At 37.3% G+C, this 22,648-nt stretch overlaps 2 protein-coding genes across 6 annotated transcripts in view; both read left to right on the forward strand.

The window, feature by feature from the left end:
• LOC129741457 (transforming growth factor beta-1-induced transcript 1 protein-like) overlaps positions 1 to 18,732 on the forward strand; it is a 53,112-nt gene extending 34,380 nt beyond the window's left edge. Inside the window, exon 3 of the mRNA XM_055733193.1 lies at positions 18,378 to 18,732. Coding sequence (XP_055589168.1) covers positions 18,378 to 18,732 — 355 coding nt within the window. The remainder of the gene's footprint in view (positions 1 to 18,377) is intronic.
• Positions 1 to 22,648, forward strand: part of LOC129747135 (peroxisomal acyl-coenzyme A oxidase 3-like) — a 67,997-nt gene that overhangs the window by 5,499 nt on the left and 39,850 nt on the right. The window contains exons 1-2 of one of the 5 annotated variants that reach the window (XM_055741171.1): positions 4,742 to 4,903; positions 5,802 to 5,967. The exons of 2 other annotated variants lie outside the window; for them this stretch is intronic. The gene's annotated coding sequence lies outside the window, so the exon portion shown is untranslated. Of the gene's footprint in view, positions 1 to 4,741; positions 4,904 to 5,416; positions 5,968 to 22,648 lie in introns of those variants that run through there. 2 more of the 5 variants (XM_055741172.1, XM_055741169.1) reach the window with 2 other exon arrangements.

The raw sequence follows: 22,648 nt of genomic DNA on the forward strand, positions 1-22,648 counted from the left end.
ATAATTTCACAAGCATCAAAGAGAACTCAACGACTCGCTGGGAGCGCAAAAAGTGCATCTTCAACATGTATGCAGGTGCGAAAAAAAAAAGGTAATAGGTGGCTAATATGATATGTATTTATTGTTGAATTAACTATATTTATAGTTGAATATTTAAAATCAATCATACAATTGTAGTTGAATAAATCATATTTGCAGTTGAATCAATTATACAGTTACAATTGAATCTATCATATTTATAGGTCAACCAGGAATGTATAGTTGAATCTATTATATTTATAGTTGAATGCCTCAAATCAATCATACAATTGTAGTTGGATCTATCATATTTACAGTTGAATCAATTTTACCATTACAGTTGGATCCATTATATTCATAGTTGATTGCGTCAAGTCAATCATCAGTTTATAGTTGAGTCTATCATATTTATAGTTACATGCGAAAAAATCTTTTTTCTCCGTGCATGACCATCCCGTGATGTTTTGGCAAGATTTGGAAAGCTGTCATAAGGATGATTTGCCATTCGTTGCACAGCTAAGCACATGATTTTGGTTTTGATACTGTATTTTAGTCATTTCAACCGAATTTACTATTTTTTCTGTGGATGGGACTCATACAGGATTGGTCAACAAGATTCAAAAGTCCAAGTGTTCGGGAAAAGTGTCGTAAACGTTTAAAAAATCATTCAAAATAGCTTGTCCGTGCCTAATAGTTGCACAGGCAAATTTTATTTCGTGCCTAATGTTGTCCGATTTTTTCGAACGGTTGCACATTTTAAAATCTTCTTAAGGCTCAGTCACCATGTGGTCAAATAGATTATATATTTGTTACAGTAGCTTGTTATGAGAACTTCAATGCAAAAATTCGAACAAAATATTTAAAAAAAAAACACAAAACCTACGATTTGAGAGTCTGGAATAAAATTAATCAGACGGGAAATTTTCTCAGAAACTCAATTCTGCCACTGAATTTAACCGGAGCCATCTGAGTGGAGTGTTTCTTTGACCCCAGCTCAGCATTTTTCTTTGTATGTCCTGCAAACATAAAATTTTATGTAGTTGAAATGCCGTAGAATGAACTAAAAGGTATTCAATACTTTTTTGTTTTAAATTGCCAATACCAAGTGCAAGATAAAACAACGCGAATTGCTTTGCCTCCCTTTACCCCTATGAATAAGATGTGATTTCATAAAATAATTGTTTTGGGACTCACAAAATGGGCTCAACCACGACCAAAGTTTCAGATCGTTCAACTAATTTATGCTCAAGATATTTGTTTAAGAATTTATCTTTTCAAAAATTAATTGATTTCAATATAAATTTTTCATGAAAGCGGAATTATTTGTAATGATTGATTATTTACAATGAATGTAACCTATGAAGCATTTCATCAATCTTCAAGAAACAATCATATCACATTGAAATGTTTCCCAATAATTTTCCGGCTGGAAAACTGCTTTGATAACATAAAGTTTCACGAAGCTATTACTGTTTATTTTTCTGTATGAAGAATACCAAATAAAGCTTCACTCAGATGTCTGACTCGATGACAAATTGAATTTCTGAGAAATGATCACATAACATTGGTTATATTTTGTGTCTTCCAACCTTCGACATTGGTTTAATTTGGATTAACAGTCGAAAACCTCCTACTGTATATTTGATGTCTAGAAATTTTAGAAACAAGGATCATTCAGAACTATCTTTAGATTCTTTGCATAAAATGTTTAGTTAACAGTCGGGATAAAGGATTCAAAATAAATCTGATAAAAAAGAAATCCCTCAAAGCCAAAGCAGTTTAAGTGACTTTGACACTTTTCAGACATTTCAAGTTGCCTAACTTTTACAAATACATATGTTAGACTGCGGCTCTTTAGCGCACTTCGCAAATATTTAAAATATTTTTAAATAAAATATTTCATAAATCTTGCTAAATCAATAATTGAGTTTTTTGACCTGACACACGGATTATCGTACGTCAAGATGAAAATTCAAAATTTCATCCGCTGTAGAAACAAGCGGAATGGCGAAATATGATTTTTTTGAAGCCTTTTTTTATAATTTTTGCTTTTCACTGTTTTCGAGCATCTGTTTAAAGATCAAGATTTATTTTATCACTAAACGTTTATGCAAAGAATTGTTTTTAAACAGCAGAAACTAAAATCAAATTATTTATACTCAAAACGCGTCTATGTTTTCGAATCAATCGAACACAAAAGTTGAGCTGTAGCTAACAGGAAAATCAAAGTTTAACGTTCACCAAAAAAAAGTAGTTCTTAGATAGCCTCTGTTTGGATATTAAACAACGAAACTATCATAAAATTTTAGATTTAAAGCACTTGCAACCACTTTTTTGCCTTCTATGAAAAATGTTCAGTTGAAATTTCCTAAATCGTATTCGAATTATTCAACCATTTCGAAAAATATTTGAAACTTTGACACTTTACAACATAAAATTATTGGAAAAATCACCTCAATTTTGTATTTAAATTGGAAACGATAATTAAATGCATCCGAATGTACATTAATCTTAAGCATTCCAGATTGCCAGGTTTCAACCGGGCTTCTCCGGATTTTCAAAGAAAAAATATACGGTCCAGCTCAGTTGCCTCGAGGAAGAAGGTACGGCTTTCTCCCGGATTATTCAGATTTTTTAACGAAAGTCCAATTTTTTAACATGTTTTAGCGTTATAAATTTGCCATTTTTTGGAATTGTGAGATTAGATTTGGACGCCACTGATGTGCATTGGTAAAAATCATTCTTCAAGTGTTTATTTTTCAGCTTTTATCTTTCCTTTTTCTAGATAATATCTGGATTTTGGTTAATTTTTCCCGAATATTGAGTTTAAAATTTAGAAACCTGGATCTGCCCGGCCTAAATACGCACAGAAAAAAATCTGGAAAGCTTACTCAATAAATAGTGGGTTAAAAAGTGAATAGATACATAAAATTCAACTACGAAATTGCAAAAATAAGAATTGAGAATTTCAAATTAAAGTTCAACAGTTTTTCAAACTCGATTCAATATTGAGAATGATTGAAAAATTCAATTCTGAAAATCTGTTTGAAATGTTAATCACAGCTTTTCATTGTACGGGAGTCATCGCAGCTGATAAATACACAGGTTAAATATTTGTAATTAATAACATAAATTGACCTTCACACTCCGAAGCAGTTTTTTTTTATAATTAAATAGTAAGTATTTGACAAAAAAGGAAACCTTAAAGTCTTTAAACACCTTTAAAATTTCAAGTGTAATGCCAAAATTTACCAAAAGCACACACATTTCGAACGAAGTCTCAGTAACGTTTTTTTTTCATTTTTGATTAAGAGGTAAGTAAATACCGTTAATTTATTTTTATTAATTTCTGTTTCGAAACTTTAAAACTGACTTTGAACTGATCTTGTCAGTTAAAATGTGCTGTTTCTGTATTATTTGTAACGAATTTTAAAAGAAGGCTACAAAATCACATTATTACAGATTTATACAGGTCAAACCACAGATTTTTTTTCCAGTAACCTAAGCATAAGTAAGCATTGATGAAAAATCTAAAATGTATTGATTTTTACTCTTCATTCAAGTGGGCGCACAATACTAAAGAACCGCATGTGGCATAAATTGAGATTTTTGAATTAAGATTTTTGAAATTTTCCCGGACATTGTCCTAATGTTTGATCGTCAATTCTGAAATCAAATGCCCGACTTTCACCAGGTTTTTAGATAATATAGCTCAGATTTGGTAACATTAACTTCATAATAATAAGAAACAGATTATAAAAATATCCAAGAGTTTGAAATAACTCTATATTATTTTAAATCAATTTTCTTAAAACTTATGTTCATTGAGCATTCATATATTATGTTTTTTTTTAAAATTAAAAACAAAACCAATAAATATTTAATGCGGTTCTTTTAAACTCTGAAATTTTGAAGATTTCATGTTTTTGGCTCTTCTGACTCAAAAGGTTGCCGACCACTGTGTTGGACGAATGAAACGTGTTCCAGGAAAAATTCGAGAATTCCTTGGAAACCGTGAAAAATAAGTTTATCCCGTTTTTTTTTCTTGAAAGTATGAAGAAAATGCTACATTTGTATGAAAAAAGATCTGGAATCCAATAATAAATAACTGAAATACAGGCAATTGTTTTTGTTCAAATTTTAAATGAGGCAAACTTTATTTCAGATTTACTCAATAGATTTAATATTTCCAACATCCTCTTTATTTCGCAGTTGTTGTTGCGATTTGGTCGAAAAATTACAGTATGTACGCTGTAAATTTACCGAACTTTTATAACATTTAACAGAAAAAAGACTGAGTTTGCTTTAGCATTTCTCATTCAAATGACGAATATTTGGATACAGTTTTTGGAGTTATTGTTCCAAAAAAAATCTTTTTCAGCATTTCTTTCCAAACTGGCATCTGTGCTCCAAACTTTATTCTGGCTTCCACCCTCGTCGATCGTTAGCTTTCCCCCACATCTCTCCACTCTACAGTTGGTCCGTCTTTCAGTCTAGTCTAGGTGCCTCAGTTTGGATCCCTCGCTTCAGCCTGTTGCTTCTTCCCACTTTCCTACCCAATCAAAACCACAGCCGGTGTATGGTGCTTGCTTGCTTGCTTTTGGTGGAGGATCGGATAAAACTACACCATCTCCACACACAAAAGCAACGAAGTGACAACAACATTTGTTGGTTTTGCTCTCACCGAGCTGCTGCTCTATGTTGCTCTGGACTTTTGAACGACACAAATTCAGTCTGTTTTGGATATTCGGTCGAACCGGACGGGTGAAAAAAAAACTCTTTCTGGGGGCGCGATTCGAGCGATATCACACATCTGACGTGGAAAAGTGCTGCTGGTGCTGTCTTACTATCATTCGGGGAGTTTTCGGGAGGAGCCCAACATTCGGTTAGTTCTTTTTTTTTTTTTGGTTTGGTTTTAACAGTTAGAAGGATCGATTTGCATTAATTAACTCAAGTCGGGTTGGCCGGCCGGTCCGGATGATTAAAAATTCGGAAAGGAAACAAACGTGGAAAAATGATCCGAGCCGTGATGTGATTGCTCAAGTGACTCACGTGTTTTCTCTGTGGTGTTTCCAGAGAGTGCCTTAGATACATACCTATTCGGATACTTGGAGCCACAGGCAATCAGACTAATTACTTCCAGCCGGAATATTTGGTCGAAAAAATCAGGAAACGAAATGATTTTCTTTATCATTTCTAATTCACTTTTCTCATTTTTATTTTATGTTTTCGCAATCTTGTGCAATCTTTCTGGAACCACTTTGTGTTGCAAAATCTAGTCGAGTCGAGTTTTTTTTCTGATATCGTTTCTCTCCTATAGGGATTGGCAATGTGCAAATTTGGAAACCGACTTTAGGCGGTTTCCTGGCGGATTTTTTTTAACCATTCTGGTTTCGCCTTCGAGATTAGCCAAAGATCATTAACAATTCGGTAGGGTTTCTGTGCTGAATGAAACTGCCACAAGTGGTTGGTTGAGTCAAGTTTGGAAAGACTTTCCAGAAAGACCGGCAGGGCCGCAGAGAGAGAACTCGGAAGTTCGTGGAACGCATGCCCGGGACTAAAAGCAAGCAAGCAAGCAACACTACCAAGACAGGAAGGAAAACAAGAAACTTGTTTGATTGTGAAGCAGCTGTTGAAACTGATGATGATGTAGCGCGGGTGGATGGATGGATTTTTCTCTTAGTGTGTTAGTGTGTGCTGCTGTTTTCATCCAGAGGGAAAAATGGAAATCCATTTTTCCCGGATCAGATTTATTGTTTTAGTTTTACTTCCGCCGACCATAGCCATAGTCGTTTGCATCAACTGCAAGTGATACCTGTTCATTCGAATTCCTATCGCTGGATCAGCTACACGTGAAACGAATAACCAGAAAAGTGCACACGATATCTGTGAATTCAGTGTAACTAAGATAGAATCGTAGATTTAGTCTAAAATTTCTCCAGTCGGTGGGTAAGTAAAAGTAGAAAACTATTGAAAACCTACATGCGGTTCATGTTGGTCATTAAGATTCCCCTGATTGTGATTCATCGAGTTCTGACTAGGTGATGTATGCGGCACGATTTGCATGTTAAACTAGTGAGTGACAGAAACTAAATATCGGGTATAGTGCTAGTTCTAGTACTTTCCCGCGGCCGATGACCGACTATGTTAGCAATTCATACGAATTGACCTTTGGCTGTGCGTGAATTAGGTACCCGATCGGAATATTTAGGGATCATAGCTATCTTACGCAATGTCTACCGATGAAGGTTCCGATTCTTGCTCTTTTGAATTCTATTCTTTGAAGTTCATTGACTGTGCTCTCAAGAAGATGATTTAATTAAAATTCCATTATCCATTGTTCCTGTAAATAAAAAACTATTACACATAGACTTCAGGTTGAACACTACCCAAGTAACCAAAATTTCCATAATACTAGCTCTTAAAAGCTTATTCAGCCCTGATCGAGGACTGTATAGCATTTTAAACAGCTTAAAATTTAAGTTCTTATCGATACTTTCAAGTTCCATAGTCAAAGCTGAAAAAAAGCTATTCAGATTTTGCATAGGACTTAGATTTTTTGAACTTTTTGCGAAAAAAAAATGGCAAAAATAAAGCACTTTCGAATTTTTCTTAATCTCGAAATCTTACGCCACTTTCTACACTTATTTAATTTAATTTCTTTTGAAAAATCTATAGCTTGAACTTGAACCTTCCAGATGATAACTTAACACGTTACTTTTGAACCATCGCCTCCCAAGTAACACAGATTAAGCCAACTAGCATTAGGAAGTTTTATTATGGTTTAATTATGGCATTTTTTTGTGCAGCTCGTTTTATGACGGTTTTATTATGGTCATGCGGAATGCTTATATTTTTTTTTCGTTTATATATTTTCAGATGGTTTTGAAAATGCTTATAAAACTTTTATTAAACATACTGTTTTAGTTATTTTGAAAGAGTTATGAATGCTTTTTTTAAACTATAATAAAACACAAAATTAGAAGTTTGCTCCAAGCTTTCTTTTGCATGTTCTATAATAGCACTCAGTGCATGATTTTCAAACCGCCATAAAACTTAGTGACAGTTCTCGATCAAGATGTCAAAACAGGACACGCTCAGATTAGATAGCACATATTTGGATTGGAACTCCCATTTTTACACATTTTTGGTAAGTTATGCGTGTTGGTTTTGAGTTAAAATCAAAAAAATACATCTTTGAAAACTTGAAATCACCGAAAGTGGTATGAATATCTTTACAATATGAGTATTGAGTGAAAGGGCCCAAATAGTAGGAAAAAAATTTTTGCTTGACGCCACCATTAATTCAAGATGGCGGCTTCCGCTTTTATTTTCAAAGCTGGAAATTACTGAAAATATCGTGAAACCTTCACAATTCGTTATGAGATGAAAGTGATAAACGAGTAGAAGTCAAATTTCGTTGCCCGTCGCCAGCTTATATCCAAGATGGCGGCTACCACTCAACTTGAAAATACTGTAAATGACTGAAAATCGCATAAAACCCATATTATTGGGGTATAAGTTGAAAGAGATCAACCGGTAGAAGTTGAATTTCGTTTTCCCGTTCGTTTTTGGCAACTTTCGATTTTGGCAACATCGAATTCGGCACATGTGTCTAAACCAAACGGTTAACAGAAACAACATAACCTTATAAATGGCAAAAAAATCAAAAGCTATAAACAAAACAAGAAAAGTTCTAAATGCATTAGAAAAATAATGAAAAAATAATAAAAGTGATTTAAAATCATCTAAATTGTCTAAAAATAGTAGTTTTAATGTAGTATTAAGAGAAAAAAGAGTTGATAAAAAAATCGTTCGATTTTGGCAACACAAAAAGTTCGGGCATGTTGCCAAAAACAAACAGGGTCTGGTTCTTCTTTTTTAGCCCTTTCACTCAATACCATTATTGTAAAGCTTTAGAGCGATTTTGAGTCATTTACATTTCAGTGGAAGCCGCCATCTTTAATTTCAAGATAAAGTAAAAAAGAGGAATTCAACTTCTACTGGTTTCGCCCTTGAACCCAACAAAAATATTGTGGCGTTTCATGCGATTTTTAGCGATTAACAGGATTTAACAGTTAAGCGAAAGCCGCCATATTGTATTTCAAGATGAAGTTTGATAGCGAAATTTGTCTTCTCTTGGTTCCACCCTTTTACCCAATATCAATATTGTGGAGATTTAAAGTCATCTACAGCATTTTAAAGTTCAGCGGAAACCGCAATCTTCGCATTTAAGATGGCATCAGATAGTTAAATTCGACTTCGCTTTGAAGTAATACCCATATTGTTAGGGTTTTATGCGATTATAAGTCATTTATAGTATTTTCAAGTTTAGTGGCAGCCGCCATCTTGGCTTTCATGATGGCGTCGGACAACGATTTTCGACTTTTATTTGTATAGCCCTTTTTTCAGATTTTCAGTTATTTACAGCTTTGAAAAGAATAGCAAAAGCCACCATCTTGGATTGATGATGGCGTCAGATAGCGAAATTCGACTTCTTCTAGCTGAGTCGTTCCACTCAATACCCATAATGTGGTGATTTCATGCGGTTTTCAGTGATTTAAATCATTTTTAAGTTCAGGGAAGTCGCCATATTGGATTTCAAAATGGCGTTTGATAGTAAATTTCGACTTCTACTCGTTTGGTCCTTTCACCCAATACCCATATTGTGGTACTTTCATGCGATTTTCATTGACTAACAGCATTTTAAAGTTCAGTGGAAGCTGCCATATTGGATTCCAAGATGGCGTCGGAAAGAAAAAAAAAATCGACATCTTCTAGTTTAGCCTTTACTTTCAATACCCTTATAGTGGTGGTTTAATGCGACTTTTTGTCAGCATTAAAGCATTAAAAGTCGAGCGGATGCTGCCATCTTAGATTTCAAGATGGCGCCTGATAGCAAAATTCGACTTCTACTCGTTTAGCCCTTTCACCCGATACCCATTTTGTTGGGGTTTCATGCGATTTCAAGTCATTTACACCATTTTAAAGTTCAGCGGAAGCCGCCATCTTGGATTTCAAGATGGCGTCAGACAACGAAATTTGACTTCAACTCATGATTTATTCCACGGGTCATTCAAAAAGTTTGCCCTCATTTACTGTACTAATGATTAACAACTCAGAAATGAGGAACTCATCCTTAGCGTGTAATTGGTTTTCTTGCGAGAGAAACGTCAAATCGTAGCTTTTTTTGGAGTCATCATTAAACCATAATAAAACTATGAATTGACTCACGCCATGTTGGTTGCAAAATCGAAGGGCACAAAATGACGCCATGTTGATGGATTCACAATGCAAGCATTGGAAAATATTTTTTCAGGCCTTTTTCCATCAATTCCATCATGATTGACCATCAGATTTGACGAGGCGCATTTATTTTAAGATACTATTTCATACACATTTTACCTAAAATCTTGACTGGCAGTAGAAAAGACGCTCATTATATGGTTAAAACTTTGTTTTTTTAGCTATTAATTTTACCAAATCATATCTGAATAATGCAATCATCATTCATCAACCATTATGGTTGCTGGAAAAAATAAAAAAAAACTCCGAGAACTCACAGAATCGAAAAAAAACAAAAAATTCTAACATGTTTAATAATAGCTTTTTAAAAGCTTTGGTGACCAACATTGGTGACCAACTGATTTTGACTTTATTAGAGTCCAGGTGATGTTATAGAATGCGCTTTAGCTTTTTATGAAGATTAATCCTGAAGTCCAAACGAAATTTTGCTGACCATAATAAAGCTAAAATTGTCACTTGGGCTATATTTGGGTAGTTGGTTAGAGCAAGTTCACTGGTGTTGGGAAAAAGTGGTAGAAATTTTGACATTTGACAATTTTGACAACACCAGTAAACTTGCTCTTAAAAAATGGAAATTAAAATAAACTAGAGATTTTCACCTTGACCTTTTCAAAGTAGGCGAAAAATCGATATGCATTTAACGAAGCCAAAATTTTTCCGCGTGCAGTAAGTAATTATGAAATCAATCTTTCATTCAAACATTGGTTCTTCAGGTATCAGGTATCAGAAAAGTGGTGGCTCAATAGCGGCACGTTATCCAAACTATCGGGAAAATTGTGCCTGGCCTTTTTATGTTTGTTTTATTTTTTATTTTTATTTTGAATTTCATCATTTACCTGAGAGATCCTGAGAATCCATTGTAGGGTGGCAATAACAACTGAATATAAAAATTTCATCAGTAGGGAGAATCCACAAAGGGAAAATTAAGCATTGAAGCTGATTTCATTTTTGTTGTTAAAATTTTTATTTTTATTTTTATTTATAAATTTTCTTTTTAATTTATTTTTTTTTTTCAATAGATTCTATTTAGGACAAAGCCTGATTATATTATTCCAGTGGAATTCCTTCAAACGAATTTATTTGATTTTTCCTTCATTGTGATATTTTTTTCTTATCATTATTTTTAAGTATTCTTTTTTTATTTTTTTTATTGTTCATTAGTTTTATCTTCACGAAGCCTTTAAAATAAAACCGATCACATTGGGATATTGAGTTTATCAGTTATTTTCACTCTGGTTACTAAATAGTTTTACGTAAACTCTACCGAAAGAATAAAAAATTTTGTTGTTTAATGTTTCCAAAGTTTTTGACGATTCGTCATCAATGGACAACACTACGCGGTACTTGCCGTTCTGGAGGGGAATGATTTTTTTCACCCTCCAGAACTTAGTGTTTATATAGGATTTATTGAGCTTTGCAATACACTTCAGGAGCTTTTCAGCTCCATTGTGACCACTGAGGTTCAATTCATTAGATACCGTGATTAATCCTTTCCGTGGTGGAGGTACGGGTGTAAACGGAAGAACAGATAGATCCTTGAATCTGCCGCTAACTTTTAAAGAATCCAATGATCCTTTAAGCCAGTTGAGACTCTCAGCATCGGCAGCGTGGAACCATGTGATTCCTGACAGAAAGCCACAGCCATAAAAACGTGGTTGATGGCAAACATCGGGAACCTTTTGTTGAAGATTGATCAATACAGATTTAAGATCATCGAAGAAAGCTTCGTCAATGTCACCGTCTTTTCTTTTTAACGTGACTTTGAGATCAGCGGAGAGGGCCATCCGTTGCCTCTTATCCAGATTATCAGCCGGGGATACAGCCGTTTTTTTGACGATGTCGGACTCGCCAGGAGAGTGTTCTCCAAATCGGAATCTGCAAAGGATAAAAAACATTTTTCAGTAATAAAGTGTTTTCCACTACGAGATAATGACTTACTCAAAATAAACGATTTAAATTTGTTTTTATTTAAGTTCAAAGTAAGTGGTAACTTACGAGAGTTGTTCGGAATTTCAAAAACGTTTGGCATTTTGAAAATTTAGTTGAATAACAATGCGACCTCACGTTAGCACTAAAAACGACTAAGTGACTAGCCGGGGTCAGTAACCTTTTGATGCGACATCAACAACGACGATAAGAAGTTTAAATTTTACACACTAGTAAAGCATTAATTAGCGGGAAAATCATGACCTAGGATACTACACATATAACAGCATCCTTGGTCCAATTCCAATCCGCGAAACAACGTATCTATTATCATGACTTGGCAATAAAATATTAGTTTTCACACTTACCATTTTAGATGTACATTTTACTAACAAAACTATGTAAATATTTGTAGAGTAAATTAAATAGACACTCAATTGACAACATATCACCATGTCGACAAAAATCGTGGAGCTTGAGGGATATCACGCAATAGATATTTACGGAAGGGTAAGATCCCAATAATATATGAAGGGTAGCACTTATATGCACCAACACATTAGTTTTGAGTGTATTTATATCACCGGCGCGGCGAACAAATAATAAAAATATTTATAAATGCGATTGCTTCGGATCACTCATTTCGATGAACACTAAGGAATATACGTTGAGCATACTTAGGTACTCACGCTCATGTCAGATATATAATTTAAAGAATCATAACGGCATGTAAAATGTTTATGGAATTTGGATAAGCACGAATATTTTCCCAGACAACTTTGTATCCTTCATGATACTTATGCTCTTGCATTACAAATTCGGTAACTCTATCAACTAAGGTACCTAGTATACAAACGAATTGGGTCTTGTACGAAATTGTATGTTATACATGTGAGTAAATGAATTTGTGGCTGTTTCACAGTATACATTCCCGTTTAAATTTATATGCATGGCACACATTTTGATGGGCTTGGAACACTTGGGATTAGTATTAATGTAGAAGAATATACTCCGATGAATTTATAGCACTCACACTGAGCTAGGAGAACTCACTTAAAGATAAAAATGATGATGGTAAATTTATGTGTCATGTTACTAGCAATAGAATCGAAGATTTCCTTCGTTTCACCAGATACGATTATGATTGGCACGCTAATTTCGAGCGTTAGCCGATACACTCAGAACAAAACTGATTGGATGGGAAATAGGCGCAGTTACATTGTTCGCTTTCCTCGACCTATCCCAACTTGACCTGGTTGGCCGTTTTGCTCCGCAGATCCCACTCGAAACCGCATGCAAGTTGGTGGAACAATGGCGCGTTCCAAAGCGTTTTTTCTCCGTAGTTTAACGGAATTCGAAACCTGATAGAGTTTCGCACAGATTCGCATGCACAATAAACCGAGTTTTCAACTTAACAAATTACTTGTATTTTTCGACTTATAATATAATTTAATCTTAAGTAAAAGTGTAAAGACTGGCCAACGCGGGAATTGGACCAGTTCAAGCTAGGTTCGGGTGGCGACTGAACTCCTCGATCGTGTTGGTCGGGAAACAATGGGTCGTTGGGAGGACGGTTAGCAATAGCTATAATTTTCCTCCTCACTATCAGTCCATCATCTCATTTTATAGTAATTCCAGGGTTGGTAATAATCACGGTATCAAACACTGATTATCCACATCAATTATTTCGGGTACATCTTGCTAAACGTTGTGATAGAAGCTGAAACACTACGTAGCAGGCACACATACGCCTGTATTTGTGGACTTATTTTAAAGTGATGCTTTTGCACATACACAAGAGAACGTCGGCTGGACACACTCACACCTGCACATCTCGGGATTACTCGCAAACCGCACCAAATTAAATTAATTTTTCCCAAGAATAAAATAAAGAATTTGATCACAAAACCCGTTACACTTTGCGAATTTCTAATCGCATTTTAAAGAACACTGGTGAGAACTTAATTTTTGGGCACTTTGAACAAATTGAAACGCGCTGCGACCCGATGTTTCCAACAACTAGATGCGCACGTTGATCGAAAGAGATGTGATCTGCTCGACGTCTCGTGAAAAGCTCTCAAATCGATATGCATTTACTTACTTACTTACTTAATGATCCCGCGCCGATCCTCCGGTGCATAGGGCCGTGGTAAAAGACCTCCACTGTTGACGATCCGTCAACGCCAGCGTCTTCACCTGGTCCCAGTCAAGATTCTCGTCGACAGTTCGGATTTCAGCGGCTAGGCTTCGCCGCCACGAGTTTCTGGGCCTGCCTCTTCTTCGATGACCTTCTGGATTCCAATCTAGCGCCTCTCTGCAAATCTCGTTTTCATCTTTTCGCAGCGTGTGCCCAATCCATCTCCACTTACGTTCCCGAATCTCAATTTCTAGCGCCCTTTGATGACACCGGCGATGTAGTTCCTCATTCGAGATCCAGTTGCCAGGCCACCAAACGCGGATGATGTTCCGCAGGTAGCGGTTTACAAATACTTGCAGTTTTCGCGTCGTCACCGCATATGTGCACCAAGTTTCGCACCCGTACAGCAATACGGATTTGACGTTTGAGTTGAAGATTCGGATTTTTGTTCGTAGAGAGATCTGACGTGACCGCCAGATGTTTCGGAGACTCGCAAACGCAAATCGGGCCTTTCTGATCTGGGTTTCGATGTCTTTCCTGGTACCACCATCAGGCGTTATCTGGCTACCAAGATACTGGAAGCACTCCACTTTCTCAACTTGTTGCCCAGCTACCATGAAACTGGAGGGATCTCCTGTGTTGATCTCCATCGACTTGGTCTTTCCGACATTGACTTTGAGACCTGCTGCCTTGGAACTTTCGGTGAGGTCGTCGAGTTTGCTCTGCATGTTCGGTTGTGTTTGGGCGAGCAAAACAATATCGTCAGCCAGGTCAAGGTCGTTCAGTTGCTCCATTGTTAAAGGATTCCACGGCAATCCTCGGTTCGGTGCACAGTCGATCGATCCAGTCAGAATCTCATCCATTACGATGAGGAAAAGTAGCGGTGATAAGATACATCCTCGTCTCACTCCAGCAGTTACCGGGATTGGTTCGGACAAGACACCATCGTGCAAGACCTTGCACGAAAATGCCTCGTATTGTGCTTCGATGAGATGGACTAGTTTCTCTGGGACCCCTCGTCGCCTTAGAGCCGCCCAGATGTTTTCATGGTTAAGTCGGTCGAATGCTTTTTCGAAATCAACGAACACCAGCAGAAGAGAGTCCTGGAATTCGTTGATTTGTTCCAGTATGATTCGTAGCGTTGTGATGTGGTCCACACATGATCGTCCGGATCGGAATCCAGCTTGTTGCCGTCGGAGTGTAGCGTCGATTTTCTCCTGGATCCTGTTCAGAATCACTTTGCAGAGTACTTTGAGGGTTGTACAGATCAACGTTATGCCTCGCCAGTTACCGCACTCTGTCAGGTCTCCTTTCTTCGGGACCTTTACGAGGATACCCTGCATCCAGTCGGCCGGGAATGTTGCAGTATCCCAGATGTCAGCGAATAGACGGTGCAACATTTGTGCTGACAGGGCAGGGTCGGCTTTCAGCATTTCAGCAGGGATACAATCGATCCCAGGTGCTTTGTTGGATTTCATGTTTTTGATTGCCGCTTCTATTTCAGCCAGCGAGGGCGCTTCCGAGTTGACGCCATTAATGCGACTTACTGTTGGCGCTTCGAGCTGCGGGTTTTGTTGGCCATCGCTATTCGTGACTCGGAAGAGTTGTTCGAAGTGCTCAGTAGACTGAGTCGATTTGGGGTCATTCTGGAATTCCTCAAACCCTGGGGTCTAAAAAGCTTCGTCTTGGTCCAAAACTCATCCATGATTTTTTGCAAAATTTTAAAGTAACGTTTACATGAGTAAATTTGAACTTTTAAGTTTGTATGAGAAAATTGAACATTTTGTACTGAAAAATCAACATCACTTTTGTTTCGTCTGTGGAACAGAGCCAGCTGAAGGTTTTTGTGCCAATTTATAAAATTCCTTAAGAAAATTTTCCGCTGAACAACTTTGTCGAAGACCGTAACTTCGTCTCTTATTAGGAAAAAAAGTTATTAGGTGTTTAACAGGGGTATGTCTTTTCGCATTGATTAAGAATAAATTCTATAGACATCACTGCTTGAGAATCGCGAAGTGTTGCATGGAAAGTAGTCACGCAATACCTCGCTAGGCACTCTGCAGGGATGTCAATTGAATTTATTGTTTATCAGTGCGAAAAGACATACCCCTGTTCAACACCTCATAACTTTTTTTCCTAATAAGATACGAAGTTACGGTCTTCGACAAAGTTGTTCAGTGGAAAATTATCTTAAGGAATTTTATAAATTGGCACAAAAACCATCAGCTGGCTCTATCCACAGACGAAACAAAAGTGATGTTGATTTTTCAGTACAAAATGTTCAATTTTCCCATACAAACTTAAAAGTTCAAATTTACTCATGTAAACGTTACTTTAAAATTTTGCAAAAAATCATGGATGAGTTTTGGACCAAGACGAAGCTTTTTAGACCCCAGGGTTTGAGGAACTCCAAAATGACCCCAAATCGACTCAGTCTAGTGCTCAGTCCATCGTTTGAGCTGATCTGTTCGATCGATATGCATTTAACGAAGCCAAAATTTTTCCGCGTGCAGTAAGTAATTATGAAAGCAATCTTTTATTCAAACATTGGTTCTTGTATGTAACTTTATTTTAATAATATTTTAGATTGTTGGTACACATTTCCAAACATGTACTTAGTTGTTCAAACTATCGAAGACAAAGGGCGCAAAGAACGAACTGCAGTCCCAGCAAGATGGGTGGAAACTTCCAGCGGGGGCCAATTTCTTCGTTGGCCAAATAGTAAGTCCCAGTCAGAACTTTCTAATTTGTTAAAGAATCCAATGTAAAAACCCACCGCTTCATGGACCCGGAGCAGGTGTAAGATCAAGAGAAAGGATTTGAACACGCTGAATGAGGCAGATGCGTTTGTCGAATCCATGTCCGGTGAATCCAGCACGGACTCCTGCATTAAGGTTCAAGCCCTCCAGCCAAATATTGATTGATGAAAATAGCCATATTGTCAAACTCCAAGCTGATGAACATTTTTCGAAAAATATTTACAACACAAACCGAAGTGGTTAACCAAATGAAACTAGGCGACTTTTTCAGAAAAAGCCTAAAAATGCTACTAAACGATTAGCAAATATGGAGCAGAGACGTGGCGCTCGGAAAATGCGTATTAAAAACAAAAACCATCGAAGATTTTAACATACCTAAATGATCCAATCTCGAGTAAAGTTTATTCTATTGTTGAACCCTTCGATGATCAGGCCAGAGATAATTATAGTAGTGATTCAGAATAAATTTTTATCTTTAATTTTTCATTTACTGGATTCATTTAAAACAAACATGAAATAAACATTTTTAGATATCAATACTATTTCATTTATTAAAACAAAATTGAACATAAAAATTAACAAAATGTGTGTAGGAGAGAAATGAAAATTAAACTAGAATTACATTCTACAGCTACAAGTTTGCACCAACAATCGTAAAATTTGTAATTAAGTTGAAATCCATGCTTGTATGCCACTCCATCACACCATGTTTTGTAAGAGAATTTTTAAGCAAGTTTATTTTTGAATGGATTGTATGAATAAACCTCTGAAAGGCGATTAACTACAAATTTTCTCAACTTAATTTTGGTTTCTCCATCCTCATCTTCAGATGAATCAAGTTGCGGTTCAACAAAATTTTGATTTTCTTCAAATCTGTGATGTTCCAAAACCATAGAATTTATGTTTGACAACTTCGGTTCATGGAAAGCTGGTGATGAAATTTATTTGTGAGTTAGTAAAGTATTCCCCTAAAATTATTACCGTAAGTAATTCCCATGACTTTTGCGTTGTACTTTCCCCAGATCATTTTTCTCCCAATCACCGACGACGATAATTAAACAAACTGCTCATTCTTATTTTTGTAAATAATCCATTTTTTGTTCACAAATTGAGAACACCTTCGAAAAACTTTCCAAGAGTATGTAAACAGACTAAATAACTCAATTCGTATTGAGGTTTCAAAAAAGATCCGTATGGAACCGAAAAGTTCGTAAGAAGTTCCGCATGGAGCCAAATAGTTTGCAAGATGTTCGTTACGAAGTACAAAAGGCTGAACTGATATCCGGACTTTTGAAAGCACTCAGTTCGCACACATATATTATATGATACTTATTTAGACTTTTCATGTTCGTTCCGAAGTCCAAATCAAGCACTTAAGTAGCCGTAGTAGATTAAGTGACTTTTGCTTACTTCGGTATTTTAGCTGAACAACCCTTTTTAACCCTTCGTTTCATGATTTTTTATTTTTCCTTAAAAATCATTTTAAACAGTTGAAAATGATGAGTACAGAAAAAAAACTAAAATTAAATACATTAATTGTTGCATATTTGTTACTTTATGAAACGAAGGGTTAAGATAAATTCGATTTCATTCGAAAACTTCAGCAGAGATGGTAGTTTTCCATAAAGTTGAATCTGAAGTTGTAGCAGTCCGCATGTTCGAAAATTCAACATTTACTCTCCGCCTTTAAGTAGGCCCAGTTTGTCCGCCCCTCGATCGATCTCGAACATAATATCGATTCGCGCGATCGACGGTTTGAGCAATGCGGTTCGATACGCTGAGGAGACGTTCATACATTCTCCCGCGAGGTGTTGAATTGTTTCAGTTAGAACCAATTAGCTACTGCGATTCTAATGCATCTGCCGAAATTCTTATCTCTTGAGATAATCTCATAGAACTCTCAGGGATTATGAACTTCCGCCGAGGGCGTTCGTAGCAAGATCACCTTCCCTGTTCTGAGAGCTCAAGGAGACGATCAAACGTTTCTTGAGTGTGATCGGCAGTGGAAGTGCGCGTGGGCCGAGATTGATTGGGTCCGAATTTTGGTAAATTGAAGTGCGGTCAGAACCTTCAATTATAATTAAATTATTATTTGTATGATTAGGTATATAAGCTAGGGAAGTTGCGTGCCTAGATAGTTAGAGCGTGTGATTCGTTGCATCATAAAAACTGCAGGTAAATTGTGCGTGTAAGAATAAATCGTGCGTTGTTTTAATTTCTTTGTGCCGAAGAAGGCACAGCACATTTTTCCCACCAGAAGCGGATCAGTCCAGGGATCACGCAGCACTCCGCTGCTTAATTTTCCCGCCACACCAAGAACACCCGACGTTCAAACCCGTCGGAAGCGAGGCGCTCCGTCAACATCGCGTCTCGGGGGAGTGCCGGGAACTCCACGTGGCCGTGTGGGCCAACTATTGTCACAGCCAACCATTCGCCAACCCAAGTGCTGCTCAAGGTCAAGGTAAGGCAGCACAGCGTCGGTCGACGACCTTTGACCGCAGGTCAAACCACCGAGCACGTCAGCCAAATCACGTGCTTGTGCGAGCATCATTCGCCGTCCCATCGACACCTTCATCGAGCATCTGAGTCGTCAGCCAGCATCCGAGAAAAGACTCCTCACCATTAGGAGTCACCGCCGTCCGCCAACAGCTCTCTCCATCGCCGCCAGGTAACAGGAGCACAGGATCTGGTGAGTCCATTCCATTGGAAAGCTTTTATAGCATCGAAGGGGTCGTCATCGAATGACGAAAATGTAATTTTTTCCGTCAAAATATGCTTGCGGACGGTTAACATAGCCCCGTCACGAACATAATCCAGTCGAGAGGTCGAATTTCCCGTACCACCGTTTAGGGAAACCCCGCTGGTGCAGCATAAAAACCCGGGTGCGACAAGCTATGTTGCTCTAAAGCTTGTCGCATAAAACACGCACGATTTGGGGGGTAAACATTTAGGCGTTTAACGAGTTGCACGCAAGATAGGTTAGGTAGAATTTGTATGCTTTAAATGCTAGGAATTAGGAAATAAATAATTAAAATTGTAATTGTAATTTGATTTCTTTCTCACTTAATTGAAAGTTTTGACCGAACTGGGGTAGTCCGGGGAGGACCTGGGGGTTTCATGGGCAATTAAGCTGTCGTTCGCATTTGGGATTCGGGAGGTCGTCAGCTCAGTGATGAGATTGCCAGGCATGGGCGATCTATAACTGAGTTGTTCTGTTGGTTTATGTCAAGCTTTAATGATTTCTGTATGATGTGTTAGTTTCGTCGCGTTTGGGTTAGCTATTTGGAGAGCCCTATCTGTTCCGGTCCTTAATCACTTTTAAGGATGATTTATGGACTCGCCCTCAGCGGAGTCTCACCGGGCATATTAAACCGTGGCGTACGATCTCCTAACGGAGTGGCGCTTAAGTCGTACGCCAGTAAGGGATCGGTCAGTGGCGGCTACATCTTGGCGCCCAACGTGGGGCTATTTTTTTGTGGAGATTTCGCTTTAGCGTTGAATTTAATATTGAGTTTTTGAGGAAAAAGGGCTACATATTAGTACCCAAAGGTTGTTCTATTTCTTTGGTAGCAAAGAAAAACTCTATGAATTTTGATTACAGTATATTATGTCGAAATCAAGAACAAGATACAGTTTTGTAAGGACACTTTAGCTACAAAAAACACCCTAATAAAAAACTATCGTAAAATACAATACATTTTCATAACAGTATAAAATACTTGCTAAATGACTTCAACATTGGTTGAAAGACTGCATTTCATCTACTAATTAGATGAGTGATCTAAAGGACTTATGACTATTCAGCCACATATAGGCTTGGTATTTCTGGAGTTTTGAGGTACAATATTCAGGTACTTATGTTCAGGATCTTCGTTTTGTCTTTGGTTCATTGCGTGTAGTGATGTAGAATTCGATAATATTTTTGATCTGCGTATTGATATCATCAGAACAGTTCTTCGTGTTTTGTTGAATTGAGCATCTCACAGTCTTCAGTCGTGATTTTGTTATCTGGAAATAAAAAGAAACAAAATAAACCAACCATAGAATAAAATATCAGAAAATATATCGTGAGTAATATTGAGCTATTTATTCAGTGTGGGTGTTAATTTATGATAATTGTTCATCGTTATTTATATTGCTGTTTCTGTATTATCGTTATTCATTATTCTAGTGCATTGTAAGGTTATTCGTTATTTATTATTAGTATAATAGTAACAAATTCGTCATTACAGTTGTTTATTAAAACGTTACTCAAACTGTGATAATCTTGAAATCGATATAATTCAGCCGTTAATTATTCAAGGCTGTGTGATAAAAATTATTGTGGTGAGAACTTATAGATTTAAAATATTCCATAATTCAATTTAACTTGGAAATTGATATCTTGTGTATTAAATTTGTAAATACTTATTTATTTATTCTTATAGTTATTAGTAAATTATTAAATTAGAGTTTATTTATTTTCACTGTTAGTTACTTGTTGTTTATAGTTATTGTTTCATCCTAGTTTATTAATTTATTGATAGCTCATTTATTTAGATAATTATTTACTAATTTAATTTCGTACTTCTTTACATATTTTGTTATTTATTGATTCACGTTTTTAGATTTATTTTCGTGGATTAGTGATATTGTGAAATTGAGATATATTTATTCAGTGATTAGTTATTTTCTGTTTATATGTTGATATTTATTCACATTCAAACGTACTAATTCGTAATTTAATCTTTCATTTAGAATAGTTCATTAGATTGTACACATATTAGTTGTGTTCATTGTTCAATAAAATTAATTATTATCGCGTAATCAATCGTTTATGAAGTGAAGTGAATTCTATCTGGGGTTATATAATAAATTAAGTGTTAATATAATTATAAAAATGGCACACAAATTCCCCAAAGCTGACCATCTAACGGAAGAGGAAGTTAGTTACGAACTTCTGATTCGGAAATCGGTTTACGACGAAAAAGAGTTAGGTGCCGACCAAGAAGAGAAACGTAGGTTGCTCCGCAGACTTTTTCACGAGGATGTAAGGGAGAACCGAGAGTGGACTTCACCGTACACCATAGACCAGGAGTTCGATTATATTGCGGGAAAAATCAATGAACTTGGAAGGAAATTGGAGAACCGATTGGATGAAGCTTCGATATCACGTCTTAAGCACTACTTCTTGAGAGCCAGCAGATGTCGTGCTACAGATCAGCCATCGCTTGGTATGGTCAAGGAGCTCACGAACGAAATTCGACAAATGTTGACAAGATTCTGTCCTGACAAGCCAGTTCAAAAGAAAACCCTTTACCCAGACAACATGGCAGTTCCATTGCAGCAAGAGACTTTAGAACCAACGATCGGATATGGTGATTCGAATTTAGCTACTGGAGGCAGCCCCTTAAGATTTCCTGAACCAGGTAATCAGGCGGAACCAGGTCATCGGGAAAGCAGAACCGGAACTACACCGAAACACATCAGACCATCGACATCCCAGGACGACGAAGAGAAAGCGAGACTGCTCAGGCGTATTGCGGAACTTGAGAACGAACTCGTCCAAATGTGGTCGAAAGCCAACGACGATCAGCACCCGAAACTTAGGGTTGAGGAGACGAGGATCGATTTTGCGGAGGCTAGAATCAACGATCAGGAGCAACGGAGAAATTCTGACGTTCGAAGGGAGCCTAAAGCAAGATTGAGCTACAGAGCAACACCAAAACTTAACGAACCAGTCCAGCCGGTGTGCCGATATGAACCACAACTTTACTCCAATTCTAAGGAACGACGTTACCTGAACGACCCGGAGTTTGAAGATGACAACGACGGATATCCTCTTAGTCAATCTTCAAGCTTCTTGGACTCAGATGAAGACGAAAGGTTCGAGAGATCACGAAACAGGCATCCCCAGCCAATTCATCATCGCAACCAGGTTTCTAGAAGAGTCCGCCACCCCCGAGAAGACGACATTCACCCGAACGGAGAAGGAAGAAACTTTTCCAGGCAGTCAAACATCCGTAGAATTACGGATGCGGAGATTCAGAATGCCGACCGTCGAATGGAAAAGTGGCATCTCACATTCGACGGGGACAATCGTCATCGACCCCTCGAAGATTTCCTGCATAAGGTACGAAAGCTAGCACAAATGGACCGAATCAGCGAGGACGTGCTTCTACAACGAATCCATACCATTCTTCGCCGCGAAGCTTATGATTGGTACATATGCTACGCCGACGAATTCATTGATTGGAAGGACTTCGAGAACAGCATCCGTTATATGTATGGCAACCCTAACAAGGATCAAGGCAACAGGCAGCGAATCTACACGCGAAAGCAAAGCCGGAACGAGACATTCCTGACGTTCAAGATGGAGATAGAACGCATGAACAAAATGCTCACCTGCCCGATGGACAGCGATCGCCTATTCGAGGTTATATGGGACAATATGAGGGACCACTACAGATCAAGGTTATCTTGCCGTACCGTGACGAACTTGCGTAAACTCGAATACTACGCA

This window comes from Uranotaenia lowii, chromosome 2, assembly GCF_029784155.1.
Source record: "Uranotaenia lowii strain MFRU-FL chromosome 2, ASM2978415v1, whole genome shotgun sequence".
Taxonomy (NCBI): Eukaryota; Metazoa; Arthropoda; class Insecta; order Diptera; family Culicidae; genus Uranotaenia; species Uranotaenia lowii.